This window comes from Triticum urartu, chromosome 1, assembly GCF_003073215.2.
Source record: "Triticum urartu cultivar G1812 chromosome 1, Tu2.1, whole genome shotgun sequence".
Taxonomy (NCBI): Eukaryota; Viridiplantae; Streptophyta; class Magnoliopsida; order Poales; family Poaceae; genus Triticum; species Triticum urartu.
In genome coordinates this window covers 491,185,633-491,200,520 of record NC_053022.1, presented here as the reverse complement: position 1 = coordinate 491,200,520, position 14,888 = coordinate 491,185,633, and the positions used below count along the sequence as shown (strand labels likewise).

The window sequence follows — 14,888 nt, the reverse complement described above, 5'->3', positions numbered from 1 at the left end:
CGAAATACGCCAACCCAACAAGTACCTTCGGAGACACCTGTAGAGCACCTTTATAATCACCCAGTTACGTTGTGACGTTTGGTGGCACACAAAGTGTTCCTCCGGTAAACGGGAGTTGCATAATCTCATAGTCATACGAACATGTATAAGTCATGAAGAAAGCAATAGCAACAAACTAAGCGATCAAGTGCTATGCTAACGGAATGGGTCAAGTCAATCACATCATTCTCTAATGATGTGACCCCGCTAATCAAATGACAACTCATGTCTATGGCTAGGAAACTTAACCATCTTTGATTCAACGAGCTAGTCAAGTAGAGGCATACTAGTGACACTCTGTTTGTCTATGTATTCACACATGTATTATGTTTCTGGTTAATACAATTCTAGCATAAATAATAAATATTTATCATAAATTAAGGAAATAAATAATAACTTTATTATTGCATCTAGGGCATATTTCCTTCAGTCACTTGACCGTGCATTCACTATTCTTGTTGACCTCATTATATTGTGTTGGTTACCATATCATAGAGATTATTTAGGCCAACACTTTATAGTCCGCAATTCATACTTCCTACTATTGTTCTATCTTGTGTTTAGTGTGAATTGCTAGCTTCTAACATTCATTTCCATATCTTGTAACATAACTTGTGGTGCTTACTTGAGTTTGCTTGTATCATTCAATTTCATATATTGTGATACAATTTGTGTAAGCTTGTATTGCCTACTTGTGGGTGTGTGTATTATTCATTTCCATATCTCGTGATATACATTGAGTAAGTTTGTGTAACTTGCTTGTGCTTACTTATATCCTCGTTGTTCTCATCTTGTTTATGCTAAGTTGTTGGTGCACTTAGTGAGCCTAGTATATCTTGTTTATGTATTAACAAATTTTGATGCATTTTTAGATGAGAAATTAGTTATGCGCAGGATTTGTAATGTAATTGCAGAAGTGGGTCCCAAAATTTCGTTAACAAATCAACGCAATCTAAAAACAATAGGTCAAAGATTATGTATTTGAACTCACCAAACTAGTGTTATTAACCCAGGTTGTGGTCATTACTGCCACAAAGATAGAAAGTTCAGTTTGAATTGCTTGGACTTTCTCCTCAACTTTCTTCTTCTCCGCAGCACCTAGAGTTATCCCTGCTTCAGCTAAAATGTAGGAGTGCTGGGCTTTGAGATTGCTGGAGCTATGAGGTTCCAAATTAACCCCAAACTCCATAGATGCTCATTCAGCCTGTGAGTTTCATATCCTGAAAGCTTGCACAATTCTCATAAGATAAGAATAGCATAACTAGAAGCAATTTGGAAGTTGATAAAAGGAGAAACGCACGGGTAAATATAGCGCTATAACCTAATTTAGCAGATGGGGAGGATGTCTAAACCACCTTTTGAATTTTTGCACAGTGACTAGGTGCCTGCTTCCGCCCACATGATTTTCTCAAACACATTAGTACAATTTTATACTAAGTCAGTATAAAATTAAGACATTTATTTTAAAAAGGGGAGAGTATCAAATTAAAAATAGCACTAATGATAGACCAGCCGTGTGCTAATTATCTCCGTAAGATAGCGTGCTTGGGTGTGTTGCCACCGCAAAACTCTCATAAAAATTTGTACCTCCTCCGTTCTAAAATAAGTGTCTCAACTTTGTAGTAAGGTTGAGACATTTATTTTGGGACGGAGCAAATAGGAGAGAGCATGCTCATCAAAAGAAGTGGATTGATGAGAGAAAGGGCTAAGTTAACTGACCATATTGCGCGTGAAATCACCCGAAGCCACGGCAAAGTTCTTCTTGTCATCGAATTCGCATTCCCGCCACGGCCGATGATCCGGCGAGCGAGCCGCCGCCTCCTCCCGGCCATCCCACACCGCACGCTCCCGCCCCGCCGCGGCCTCGCGGCCAGCGCGGCGCTGCAGTGGCTGGACGACGAGCTCACCTCGCTCGCCCTCCCCAAACCCGGGCCCGGGGTCGACTCGCACGCGTGCGCCAGGCTCCTGCAGGGCTGCGTCGCGCGCGGCGACTCCCGCGGCGGCCGCGCCGCGCACGGCCACGTCCTGCGGGGCGGCGGCCCGGACCTCTTCTGCGCCAACGTCCTGATCAACCTCTACGCCAAGGCCGGGCCCTTCGCCGGCGCGCGCAGGGTGTTCGACGGGCTGCCGGACCGGAACACCGTGTCTTTCGTCACGCTCCTCCAGGCCCACGCGCTGCGCGGGGAGCTCGAGGCCGCGGCGGCGCTGTTCCGGAGGCTGCGGCTGGAGGGGCACGAGGTGAACCAGTTCGTGCTCACCTCGGTGCTCAAGCTCGTCGTCGCCATGGACGCTCTGGGGCTCGCCTGGGCCGTGCACGCTTGCGCGTGCAAGCTGAGCCATGACCGGAACGCCTTTGTCGGGTCTGCGCTCATCGATGCCTACTCCATGTGCGCGGCTGTCCCCGATGCAAGGCGCCTGTTTGAAGGGATCGTGGGTAAGGATGCTGTGGCTTGGACTGCTATGGTTTCTTGCTATTCTGAGAATAACTGCCCGGAGAACGCGCTTCAGGTTTTCCGGGAGATGAGGGTGGCGGCTTCTAAGATCAACCCCTTTGCTCTGACCAGCGTGCTCAGGGCTGCCGTGTGCTTGTCGTCAGTTGCGCTAGGCAAGGGTATCCATGCCTCTTCAGTAAAAACACTTTATGATGCCGAGCCTCGCGTTCGTGGTGCGCTGCTTGATATGTATGCCAAATGTGGGAATATTGAGGATGCCCGCTTGGCTTTCGACATGGTTCCCCATGATGATGTGATACTTTGGAGTTTTATGATATCCCTGTACGCACAGAGCAATCAGAACGAGCAGGCCTTCGAGCTGTTCATCAAAATGATGCGGTCTTCTGTGGTGCCTAATGAATTCAGTCTATCAAGTGTTCTGCAAGCTTGTGCTAATATACCCCTCTTGGACCTAGGCAAGCAAATTCATAGCAATGCTATGAAGATTGGTCACGAGTCTGAGTTATTTGTTGGAAATGCACTGATGGATCTCTATGCCAAGTGCAGCAACATGGAAAGCTCACTCAAGATCTTCTCATCATTGCGGGATGCCAACGAGGTGAGCTGGAACACAATTATTGTTGGTTACAGCCAGTCTGGTTTTGGAGAAGATGCTTTGAGTGTATTCCGTGAGATGCGTGCTGCTAGGGCGCCTTCAACTCAAGTTACATACTCGAGCGTGCTCCGGGCTTGCGCGAGCACAGCATCCATCAATCATGTTGGCCAGGTTCACTGTTTGGTTGAGAAATCCACATTCAACACTGACACCATTGTAAGTAATTCACTTATTGACTCATATGCAAAGTGTGGATGCATCAGGGATGCTCGCAAGATATTTGAAACTCAGAAAGAACACGACATAATTTCATGGAATTCCATAATCTCAGGATATGCTGTTCATGGACATGCTGCACATGCCCGAGAACTTTTTGACAGGATGAACAAGAGCGGTATTGAAGCTAACGATATCACTTTTGTTGCTCTCCTGTCTGTCTATGGTAGCTCGGGTTTAGTGAGCCAAGGACTCTCTCTGTTTGATTCCATGAAGCTTGATCATGGCATCAAACCATCCATGGAGCATTACACTTGCATTGTTAGGCTTCTAGGACGTGCTGGCCGTCTGCATGATGCTCTAAAATTTATTGGAGATATCCCTTCAGCACCATCTGCTATGGTTTGGCATGCATTGCTTAGCTCCTGTATAGTGCATAAAAATGTGGATCTGGGGAGATTTTCTGCAGAGAAGGTGCTTGAGATTGAACCACAAGATGAAACAACTTATGTCCTGCTATCAAACATGTATTCTGCAGCTGGAAATTTAGATGAAGTTGCTCTTTTGAGGAAATCAATGAGGAATATAGGTGTAAGGAAGGAGACTGGTCTTAGCTGGGTTGAGATGAAGGGTGAAATTCATGCCTTTTCAGTAGGGTTGGAAGACCATCCAGATATGCGAGTGATACATGCTATGCTAGAATGGCTAAACCTGAAAGCCACTAGGGCAGGTTATGTTCCTGATACTAACGTAGTGTTGCATGACGTAGATGAGGAACAAAAGGCTCGCATGCTGTGGGTGCATAGCGAGAGATTGGCTTTAGCATATGGGCTTGTGATGACACCTCCTGGGCATCCAATTCGGATAATGAAGAATTTGCGCTCCTGCTTGGATTGCCATGCCATGTTTAAGGTGATCTCCAAAATAGTCGAACAAGAAATTATTGTGAGAGACATCAATCGGTTTCATCATTTTGACAAGGGAACATGCTCATGTGGTGACTATTGGTGATGTTCCATTGTCCATTCATGTATTGAAGGGAGCTGCTCATTGATTCGCATCACCTTGAATATACTGGATTGCTGGTTGAAATGATTATGTTGACGATTTGATGGACATAAAAGAGCAGTCTTTGCTCAGCTGAATCATGTGCCACGTGCCAGGTACACTTTGTGAACTCATATCCTGTATTGATCTCTCAATAACATCTGTGCTCATCAGTTCTACCTTAATGTGCTAGGTTGGCATCAATCAGCAGGGTAATTTGAAAGAAAAAAAGGCTTGCTTGATCTGGACTGAGCAAAGGTAAGCATGCCAGTTTTTTCCCTATACATATCTGTGTGATGTATATGTACATAATCTTTTTCTTTAGGGAAAACACAAAAGGCTTGCGATGTATTGAAAAGGTAGAAAGGTTAGTACAGCCCAGGAGGGCAAGATACAACCGCACATTAGGAAAGGAGACAGAGAGAAATATTAGTGCACATCCCAATCAACTGGGTTTAGGAGCACCTGCACGAGCCGAATGGCATGCCTCCCTCCGTAAAGAGTAGTGATCTAAACACTCTTGTATTTCTTCACAAGAGGGAGTAGATAGCAAACATCCTAATTTCACACGTCTGAATGATGAAACAAATCAGCGATGAAAGGCAAGGGCCCCCCTCTCCCCTTACCTTTTCCTCCTTTGCGCGGAAGGTCTACCAGAGACAAATGGTTGAAGCAAATCATTTACAGCAATTATGCTCTACCATCTCTTAAGAATACACATATGCCGACCAACAACTAAAATTAAACAATATCACCAATATGACCCGAACACATATACAGCAAATGTACAAACCAAACGACACAGAGTAGCTAACTTGAACTCGCGAGACCTATTTCTTTCCACCGATCATAGGTTGACCACCACCCTTTGGACTAGGCACATTTGTCGATCTGCTTGTCTTGCCTGCTGCGCCGAAACTCTTCACATCGATCAAATCACCAAACAGATTGTCTGGCATGTAGTAGGGTTTGGGTGCGGTCGCTGGTGCTTCTTTTGGTCTTTGGTTTCCATTCGTTCGAGCATCTGGAACAATGGCAAGGGCGTTGTGCGCATGAGAAACAAAAGAGCTTTGCTGTTGCATAGGACTGGGATTTGGGGTTGGAGATGGCACATGTTGCATCAGTGGAGAAGCATAAGGTGTTGAAGGAGCCGGGTAAGGTGTTGAGGCAACAGAAGCAACAGGAGGATTCGGCGTTTGGTATGTGGCAGGCTGAAAAGGATTTACAGAGTTGGCACTTGTAGGCATGGCCCATGGCGGTGCCGGATAGGTTGATGTATATTGTGGCTGTGCCGGATAGGTTGATGTATATTGTGGAGGCTGAACTGGATATGCTCCAGTCTGTGCACTCTGTTCACTTTGGGCCCAGGGCGCAACATAATTGTTGTATGGAGTGTACCCCTGATTTATTGGATATGCCTGGTGGTTGGAAGGGTAATGTTGTCCATTCGATGTTGCAGGCTCATAGTTCGGCGGTAATTGTGACCCATTTGACACGGCGGTCTGCTGACTGTCATTTTGGCTCTGAGTTGAAGAATCTGTAGATGCTTCAGGAGGACTGTACAAGGTAAGGCTTAGAAGGTCGATCATATCCTGCTCTTTTGTCCGAGTACCACTGACAGAAGCTGACTCAACAGGAACTAGGGCATTGCTCGCAACAGAAGATGATGCTTCAGAAGTTGCATTGTCAATAGGTATAAGGGCATGATCACCAACACTTGATGATGCCTCATCGCTACTTACCACAGATTTGTTCTTTCTACAGATACAGAACATATCACAAATAATTAGTTGTGGTTCAGGAATAAGCAGATTGCACATCAAAAGCTATTTTCAGTTACCTTTTTGCTAGCTGAGCAAACTCATCCTCTTCATCCTCTTCAACGGGGGTCTCATTTTGTGCAACAACCGGAGGTGCAGATGGCTGTGGTGTTGGATCCTCTCTGGGTATCTCATCTCTCCTTGGCATTTCAACAGGTAAAGGAGAACCAGAAGCGATGGCATCGTGTTTTGCAAGTACACTTTGTAAGCGGTCATTTATTTCTAGGCCTTGTTTCAGTAGCTCCTCATTCCTAAACAACAGGAACCATAAAAAGTCACACATTACATTCTGTGGCAGTGTGGCCTGAACTGCACTGTCATTTAGACGGCACAGAACTGGAAAAGAAAATGTGTGCCACGCTAATGCATGTGCATGCTAGTTCTTATGCGAAACTTCAAATTCACTTGAGGCGAACACCACGGTACACTAAGATAGGGGAAATATTCTTTGTACGTCTGTGGGAGACATGAGCTTACCCTGTTGAACTGACAAATCCCATGAGCTTTTGTTGATTTGAACGACTTTGGCTGACAAGCTCAGTAACAATTTCATCTTTAACAGCCTGGCATCACCAATAATTGAATAGGTTATTTCATGCAATTCACCAAACTAGCCATGCAATTTTCTTTTAAATATTCGGTTTACCATGCGATCAGCAGGATTCAAAGCATTCACCATATCACTCAGTAATTCTGTTGCATCTCTAATATTATCCAGACCCCCTGAACTGGAGCAAAAAAGAGATAACAAGTTATAACCATTAAATGGAGCAATAGAACAGATAGCTCGGGCAAGAAAAGCTCAAGGAGTTGAATATGGAGTACTAGAGAAGAAATGCAACCTCAGCGTTTCAACATCAGATGCCATTCTGTCATTTAGACTTCCAGTGGGATATGCAGGTGAACCATATGGCTGAGACTGATGCGTCACAGGAGGAGTAAATATTGGAGGGGCATCCATAGGACGGCGTGGGAACATTACTCCTGACCTCTGTAAAAGATGTCACCTTAGCTGATATAATTAAAGCCCAGTAGCTTGTCCCCAAAATAGTAAGACGTGAGCATTATCTGAGGCTGAACTACTTGTACTTTAAACTTTTCTCTCAGGGCATGTTCTTGGCTCCACAGAAATGTATACTGGACTGGTTCTGTTGAAAAGTGTGAGGTTTACACTGGGGGAAAATTTGCAGCCATACCTTTAGTTCAATGTATGACCAATAATACTGTGGATATTTGCCCCCAGGTCCACCAAATGCTTCTTGCCATGAGTCCAGCAGTATCAATATCTTATCCTTCACTTGCATATCGTGCTGGATATTCAGAAAATAAACATTCCAAAAGACTTAGGACTACGTTTGATTGTTTTCCATTAGTACAAAGAAACAGAAGACAGAAATCAAAGTAAGAAATATAACCACAAAATGGCAACGCAAAATATATGATCCATTATGGATGAATCGCAGATATGACTGTTACCATGTTACCCAATAACAGTTAGCAAGTTCACCTGAAGAAGAGTGATGGTTGAGACTCAAACACACAAAATAACAGGGATTGGCCAAAAGGGTTCTTATTGTATTTGTGATTTTACCAAGTATGTCTAACATGAGAGTTCATAACATTCATTCATAAAGTTCTAAATGACATGACAAAATTATCTGTCACTAAATATTTTTTGGATAACCAAGTAAACAAGCATACAAAAATGGATGTAGCCAAATTGTGTTGAACACTGAGAAATATCTGGAAATGACTTAGAAGGATGAAGGATCAAAGGAGGGTATACCTTCTTCTGAACAATTTTAACCATTTCTTGTAAAACATGCAGCTCAGCAACTTCAGAATGAACATATTCACCACAGTTCTTCATCATTGTCTCCAAGAGCTGCAAAGAATTTTATAACCAGTGTCAACAATAAAAGTAGCCCATGAAGTTGTCTTGGTGGGATAAATAACTTGACTTATTGCTTTCTTAAGTTAACAATCTTACAGTGGCAGATAAGTATAATAGTATCTGAATTACTTCTAACAAACTAAAACTGACCAGAAAAACAAATCTAGAGTTTTCACAGCAAAGCATTACAGAAAACTACCAATAACACATATTATTAGAAATACGCACCGTCAAAGTGAAAAACTGAACTTTCGGGTCCTTATTCTGCAGCCGCTTCTTTACTGCTTTTACCGCATCTTTTGTTTGCCTGATAAAGGATTTGCAAATATATTAGCATCCGGTAAGGTAAAGCTTCTCTGCGAATACATAAGTTAATCTGGATGTCCTCCAATCAGTACATTTACACAAACACACCATAATCCAAAGGTTTATTTATTTGGAATCCTCTATTGAAACATAATGGCAATAAATCATAAGCAATTATATAGTAATCTGGATGCCTTCCCACATATGAATACCCCAGCACAATAGAAGTTCAAACACATTTCCATCATGAACAGCTGTGGTGCAGTTTGGTTCTGACAGATCATTGCCCAACAGGCTAGGCTAGGCATCAAAATTAGACAGGAAGTTTCTTAGTGCTATGGATAGCTTATCAATCATATTTTCTCGACCACAGAACTACTCCCTCCGTTCCATATTAGTTGTCGCTCAAACGGATGTATCTAGCACTGAAATACATCTAGATACATCCATTTCAGAGACAACTAATATGGAACGGAGGGAGTACTACCATTAGAATCGATATCTTGATTGGCATGAATGGCAAGCAAGCTACTGTGCACACCATTGCTGGAGCCATATAATGAACGGTCCTGTATGCATATTCCGTCATAATCCTTGGCGACATCTCACCTGACGCTCCAAAAGGACCATACCTGAGCTCGAGCTTCAGTTTCTCAGCTCAGCCTAAGTTGAAGAAACTATGAAACGTGCCACCGCAAGCTAAAAGTAACCTACACGCGTCTGCTTAGTACTTGCAGCCCATATTATAGTTGCATAACAGAGTAATAACTAATAACCACTAGAAAATTGTCCGAGGTAACAACAGGCTAGAGGCCACTTCCTACCAATCAACTCAAGCCACCTCGAATCAATTAGCTAGCAAGAATTCCCAAATAGATTGCAATTTTGACCCAAAAGCCGCCCCAATCGATCGGGTCAACGGCCCCCCGAAGCCAAAAACCCCGCCGCCAGCCACGAGAGACGCAACAACAGCAAGGACAAAGCAACAAGCCTCGCGCGCGGGACAAATCCCAAATCCCCCACCACCGTAATTCTCCCCACTCAGCGGCAAGCACCAAAAGCGAAACAACCATAGCAGGAGGCGGGCGGGGGGAGAAGGGAAGGGGAGGCGACGATCAGTAGCAGTAGTCACCATCGGTCGGCGTTGAGGGTGTCGCATATTTCGAGGTTGACGGCCCAGTCGGGCCCCTGCAGCAGATGGCTGGTGGCCTTGTCCACCCGTGACGCCGCCGGCAGCCGCGACCCCGGCCGCGGGGCCGTCCCCACCGGGTACATCGCCGGAGGCCCCTTAGCTTGCCTAGCTTCGCGAAACCGCCTCCCGCGGGCAGCCTGGTCCTTCCGGCGGCGGCGGTCGCTTGGGGCTTGGGGAAGCGTCCGCGGGGCGGGGCGGAGCTCGAAAGATTCCGTTGATTTTTCTTCTCGGCGCCTCCTTTTACGAGGAGAGGAGGAGGGGAGGCGAGGATGGCAGGTGGACTAGCCAAATTGGAGGAGGCGACGAAAAGCGGATTGGGCGCGTTTATCCACCCGAGGCCGCGCGGGTGTACGTCCATGACGGGTGGGTCCGGAGGCCACGTGGCGGCGGTTGCGTGGGGTGGTCGGGGCTCGGAAGGTGCCGGAGGCGAGGCGAGGCGAGACGGACTGGGGTTACTTACCGGTTTGGGTTTAAGCGGGTTTTTGCTTTGGCTCGGTCGGTCGTCTTGTGCGGGAACGGGGTTTATCCGCGCACGCGCTGACGGTCCTTGCGTTGCGTTGCCGTCTTTGGTTAGACCGATGAAAAGTACGCAAAAGGGGCTTCTGCACTGAGAGCTTTTCATTGATCAGCAGATGGTTAAAGGCTTAAAAAAGCTCGTATAGAAGTTTTTTTAACATAATATAGACGCAAAGTGCTCATATATACGCGCATATACTTATCCGTATGACTATAAATGCACACACGCACACACTACATTTATGAGCACCTTCGAGACACTGAGTCGGCATGTCATCCCAAGATTTTACTAGGTCACACCGTAGGCATCTCATAGTCGAGGGAAACGTCTCCTCCTAGTGAAGGCATATCGATGAAAATCCTAAAATAATTTGGAATAAGAGCATCTATAGCCGAACCTCTCAAACCCGCCTCATACACCCCGGCGGGCTGCCCGGTCATGATTTTTTGACCCAGACGGGCCTCTTAAACGGCCCTCAAACGTTCGGGCTGACCGGCACCTCCCATATTCAGCCCAAATATAGGACGGATATGGGGACGCCAGGGCACGCCCACCATGTCGGACTGACGAAGGGGGCCTAGCCGGAAACGCTCTCAAACCGACGGTCCGAAGCTCGTCTCCTCCGTTAGACCGGCGGCGCCGCGTGGTGTAGCTCCGGCGGGCCGCGTAGTGCATTGCCCGACTATTTAAGTCGCTCGGCGGCACCTAAACCCTACCATCCATCCACATTTTCCTCCTCCTGTCCGCCGCCATCGCCACTTTACCCGTCCGCCTAGTAGCCATGCCCCTACGTCGTCGGGTGAGGAGCAAGCCATTTCTGACGTCGAAGCGCCGGCTCGAGCTCCTTGAGCGGATCCGGGCTAGGCGTGTAGCCCGGGTAGCCGCGGGGCTACCTCCGGATGCAGTGGATCCGGAGGAGGAGATGGAGGAGGAGGAGGATGTGGGGAACGCTGGCGATGGGGATCTGCAGGCGAAGCAGCAGGTCATCCTTGATTCCCTCTGGTCGGAGTCGGCAGCGAAGGCAGTCGTCATCAGGAGATGGAGACGCAAGAGGCCGTAAAGGAGGCGGGTATATCCGCCTACATGGATGAGGTCGGGCAGGAGGAGGATGAGCCGGAGCCCTCCTACCCGCCCGTCCAGCCGGCGCCCGGCACCGTCGTCGTGGACATCTCCAACGACGAAGAGTAGCTAGAGTAATACGTAGGATTCCTTTTACATGCTTTATATGAATCTATGGAACGAAATATGAGAGATGTGGATATAAACTGACTAATTTGAGGCGTAACCGGTCAGTGTACATGAACGCGTTCGCGAATGTTTGAAAGGCCAAATTTGCAAAGTTCGACTATGAATGCTTTAAATGCAAGCCTCAGGATTTTAATCATAGGTTGGTTCGCAGCTCGTTTAGAAGTTGGGCGTGGCCAAAGTCTCGCGGTCGTGTGCGTCCATGGCAAGTAAACCTGGCTACGCCGTACATACAGCATCTATTTTTCTTGAACGTACGTCTAATTCTTCGACACGAAGGCTTTTTGCGAAAGGCTGGCAGCTCGTCCGTACGCGCGAAACACACGTAGGAGAATCCGTGAATGTTGGGTCGCCCATGCACAGCAAATGCACTCCTTTCTCTTTGCTGAACACCGCCCCCTAAACCCTAGTAGTAGCATGGATGGAATCGATAAAGAATGCAGACGTCCACGTCTCAGCCAACCAGTCAAAGGGCCCTCAAAGTTCTCGAGATACAGCACATCTTGTTCGCAGGGCCGACACGTAACCGTCCTTTCCAAGCCTCCGTCCAGCCGGGAGGATTCCTGCTGCGGCGCTGCCTCCTTTTGCTTAATCCGATCATCGAATCGAATACTAGCTAAAGTATTCTGTACGTTGCCGGTTGGGTGGAGCATCCGGCCGTCATCATCACGCGTTTCATTCCCAACTAATCAGCTGATTAATGAGCTACGACCAGAGAATGATTGACTAATCAAACTCGAGAAATTAATTCGCTCGCAGTGGGACAGAAGGAGACGGCTCTCTCTTTTTTTCGGGGAAGAAGAAAGAGCGCCGTTGACCCTGTGAACAGCATCGACGGGAGAACGACAGGCAGCGGGATATTTTTTTTCATTATTGATTGAAATGAACACCCCGATTTCATAATCACACCGGCGAAGCAAAATCGCTGGCCATCGCAACGTTTTACATCCAGCAGGACTGACCACCCAGATGCATGCGAGGAAATTCAAGGTGATGGGATTGTTGCTTTCGCCACGTGCATATGACGACTTCTCCGGCCGCCAAACCAGAACGAGTTCGTCGGTCCATGCGATCCGCCTCCGTTAAGTCGTCCGCTTTATCTTGACGTGATTTTTTTAACTGGAACATGCATTGCATAACTTAACCAGAACGCGCCCAAAGAAAACATGGTTAGAATCTTAGCCAGAACGCATAAAAAAAAACATGGTTAGAATCTTCTAAGTCGGCACAAAGAGCACAACAATCGGACCTTGGACCATTCCTTTTGCGAGGTAGCCTGCCCCTGATAGCCTGTCATAAAAAAATCTTAATCTTGGGAGGCATACTGGCCGCCCAAACCGGCTTGAACTTGAAAGTAGGAGTGCCCGAGATGGGTCTAGAATGTAGAGATTTGACCGAAAATCTCCTAGACAATACGTGAGGCCAGACAACAGTGTACTCCTCCGAGAGCAAAGGGGACGAAACGGCAAGACGATGGCAGTCATCCAACTCTATCGGAGAGAGGGATCTCCTGAAGCCCAGATCCCAATTGATGCGAGAGAGCTCAAAGATTGAGATCTCAAGGTTAGAACAATACGAAAATAGAATATAAAAGGTAACAGTTAAAGTAGAGTCACCAGTCTACCAATCCAACCAAAAACGAGTGAAATCACCATTTCCAATAAGAAACTTAACATGTTCCTGAAACACATCACGAACTTTGACCAAATCTTTCTAGAACTGAGACCCGTGAGAAGCCGATGCAAATAGGGGACTGCCCGAAGGAAAATATTTAGCTTTGAGAAGCCAAAACCATAAGGTGTCAGGGCCAGTCGCCATAATCCTTCACCATCATTTAATAATCAAGCACTTGTTCAACGTTGTGATGTTTAGAATGTCCAACCCCCCCAAGGTTTTTGGGCTTGCACATGATATTCCATTTAACTAGCCTGTATTTGTGCCTGTTGTACGTTACATTTCAGTAAAAATCATCTATGTACTTGTCGAAACCATCATGGGCCCCTTGAGAAAGACGATAAAAAACCTATGGTGAACATGGAAATAGAGGAGAGACAAGCATTGATAAGGCAAACCTTCTCCACGTTCGTGTTGTATCTACCACGCCATGACATCACCCGATTACCGGCTTTAGTGACTTTTTTTAGAAATGGAGGAGGACCCCCGACCTCTGCACCTGGACGATGCATGCAACCACTTTATTAATTATTCACACAAGACCTTACAAAGTCATACAAAAATAAGACTAAAGCCACCGTCTAGGCAACATCTATCGCTACTTCTATCCAGTTGATGAAGGGATGCTGATAGTCTGGGCCTAATACACATACCTCGCAGCCAAACCTAACATCTAAGACCTGAGGTCCCAACCAGAACACCTGCCGGGTATGGGACACCCACCAGTCCGGCACACTCCTCAACCAAGACGCCTGCCTTGTATGAGGCCGCCGCAGCCACCTGTCACCAATCCATCTTTAGCGCTGTACTACTGCATGTACCTTGCCCGGTCTAGCTGCCGTCGATGCCACCACGATGCCAAACAACGCCACCATCCTGCGCTCGTCCATCATCACACGCTCACCGGCGAGACCCCGCTTCTCCATGCCGCTGACACCCGCTGTTGTCGACGTGTCAGATACCACGCCGCTCCTCCTCTTGTCCCCTCCAGCCAACACTTGATCCAAAACGACGCCCGCAGGAGGGAGAACGACATCAAAACGTCGCCATCATCCGATCCGGTAGATTCAGATCTAGAGTTTCCTCCGGAACCTTTCGATCAGGTTGGCATGACCTGCAACGACGATGCCTCGAGAAAGGAACGACGTTCGAGATGCCGCCATCGTCCGCCATGACCGCAGTCACGCACGATTTTCACCGAAAGCCACGTCGTCCTGATCTTGCGGTTTGCTGGAACCGAGCGGAGTCTCGCCACGAAGATGAAAGCCGCCGTCGGTAAACCAGCGAAGATCCGACATCCCCTCACCGGTCCCTCCACGCGCCACCGGTCGATGGAAGGCCACCCCGCGGTGGATCTGATTGGGGCCTTGGATCCGCAGTCGCTGCCGCCACCATCTCTGCGCAAATCAGGCACCCCGTCGAATGGGGCGCTGCCATCACCGCCGTCCATCGTAGGGCCGCCGCTCTGCCGGATTATGACGCTTCGGCCACCGCCGCACGGCAAGGGATCGCCGCCCCAGCCGCCTCCTTCGGATCCCACGAGAAGGGCCACCCCTGCCGCCTTAGATTAGATCTCACCGCTTCCACCCGCCCAGGTGCCTTCGGCGCTGGGCCCGCCGCCACCACGGCCCTCGCCGGCAGCAGCGGCGGCAGAGGGAGGCACGAGAGGAGGCCTGCGGCGCTAGAGTTCGGGGGGCCCTGGCGGCGCCTAGGGGGAGGTGATGCGAGAAGGAGGGAGGGTTTCTCCTCGCCCTTTGACCGACTTAATTCCCGGTGCCTCGCTTCCAAACGGTGCATCATACCGTACCAATCCAGAGGAGATGAGTCAAGTACAGGAGTTGCTCGACAAAGGTTATATACGCGAATCGCTTAGTCCTTGTGATGTTCCTA

The 14,888-nt window shown here is 47.7% G+C and overlaps 2 protein-coding genes across 2 annotated transcripts; one reads left to right on the top strand and one right to left on the bottom strand.

Annotated features, from left to right (window-relative positions):
- The first annotated feature begins 1,768 nt into the window (after positions 1-1,768).
- On the top strand, positions 1,769-4,866 carry LOC125521557 (putative pentatricopeptide repeat-containing protein At5g13230, mitochondrial). Its single transcript, XM_048686625.1, has 2 exons — positions 1,769-4,466; positions 4,544-4,866. Exon 1 carries the CDS (start codon positions 1,834-1,836, stop codon positions 4,312-4,314), a length of 2,481 nt encoding a protein of 826 aa, XP_048542582.1. The 5' UTR covers positions 1,769-1,833; the 3' UTR covers positions 4,315-4,466; positions 4,544-4,866.
- A 151-nt stretch (positions 4,867-5,017) lies between these two features.
- LOC125521568 (TOM1-like protein 7) lies at positions 5,018-9,851 on the bottom strand. The gene is made up of 9 exons (XM_048686635.1): positions 9,503-9,851; positions 8,293-8,371; positions 7,957-8,055; positions 7,367-7,480; positions 7,013-7,161; positions 6,817-6,898; positions 6,648-6,733; positions 6,191-6,421; positions 5,018-6,108 (listed from the first exon to the last, which is right to left on the bottom strand). Exons 1-9 carry the CDS (start codon positions 9,643-9,645, stop codon positions 5,181-5,183), a joined length of 1,911 nt encoding a protein of 636 aa, XP_048542592.1. The 5' UTR covers positions 9,646-9,851; the 3' UTR covers positions 5,018-5,180.
- Between the last annotated feature and the right edge of the window lie 5,037 nt (positions 9,852-14,888).

Coding starts and splice junctions, on each gene's coding strand:
- LOC125521557 (XM_048686625.1), top strand. CDS start 1,834: ATGATCCGGCGAGCGAGCCGCCGCCTCCTCCCGGCCATCCCACACCGC.
- LOC125521568 (XM_048686635.1), bottom strand. CDS start 9,645: ATGTACCCGGTGGGGACGGCCCCGCGGCCGGGGTCGCGGCTGCCGGCG. Junction 8,056..8,292: donor TTCAGTTTTTCACTTTGACG/GTGCGTATTTCT, acceptor AATTCTTTGCAG/CTCTTGGAGACAATGATGAA. Junction 7,162..7,366: donor GGTCATACATTGAACTAAAG/GTATGGCTGCAA, acceptor CATCTTTTACAG/AGGTCAGGAGTAATGTTCCC.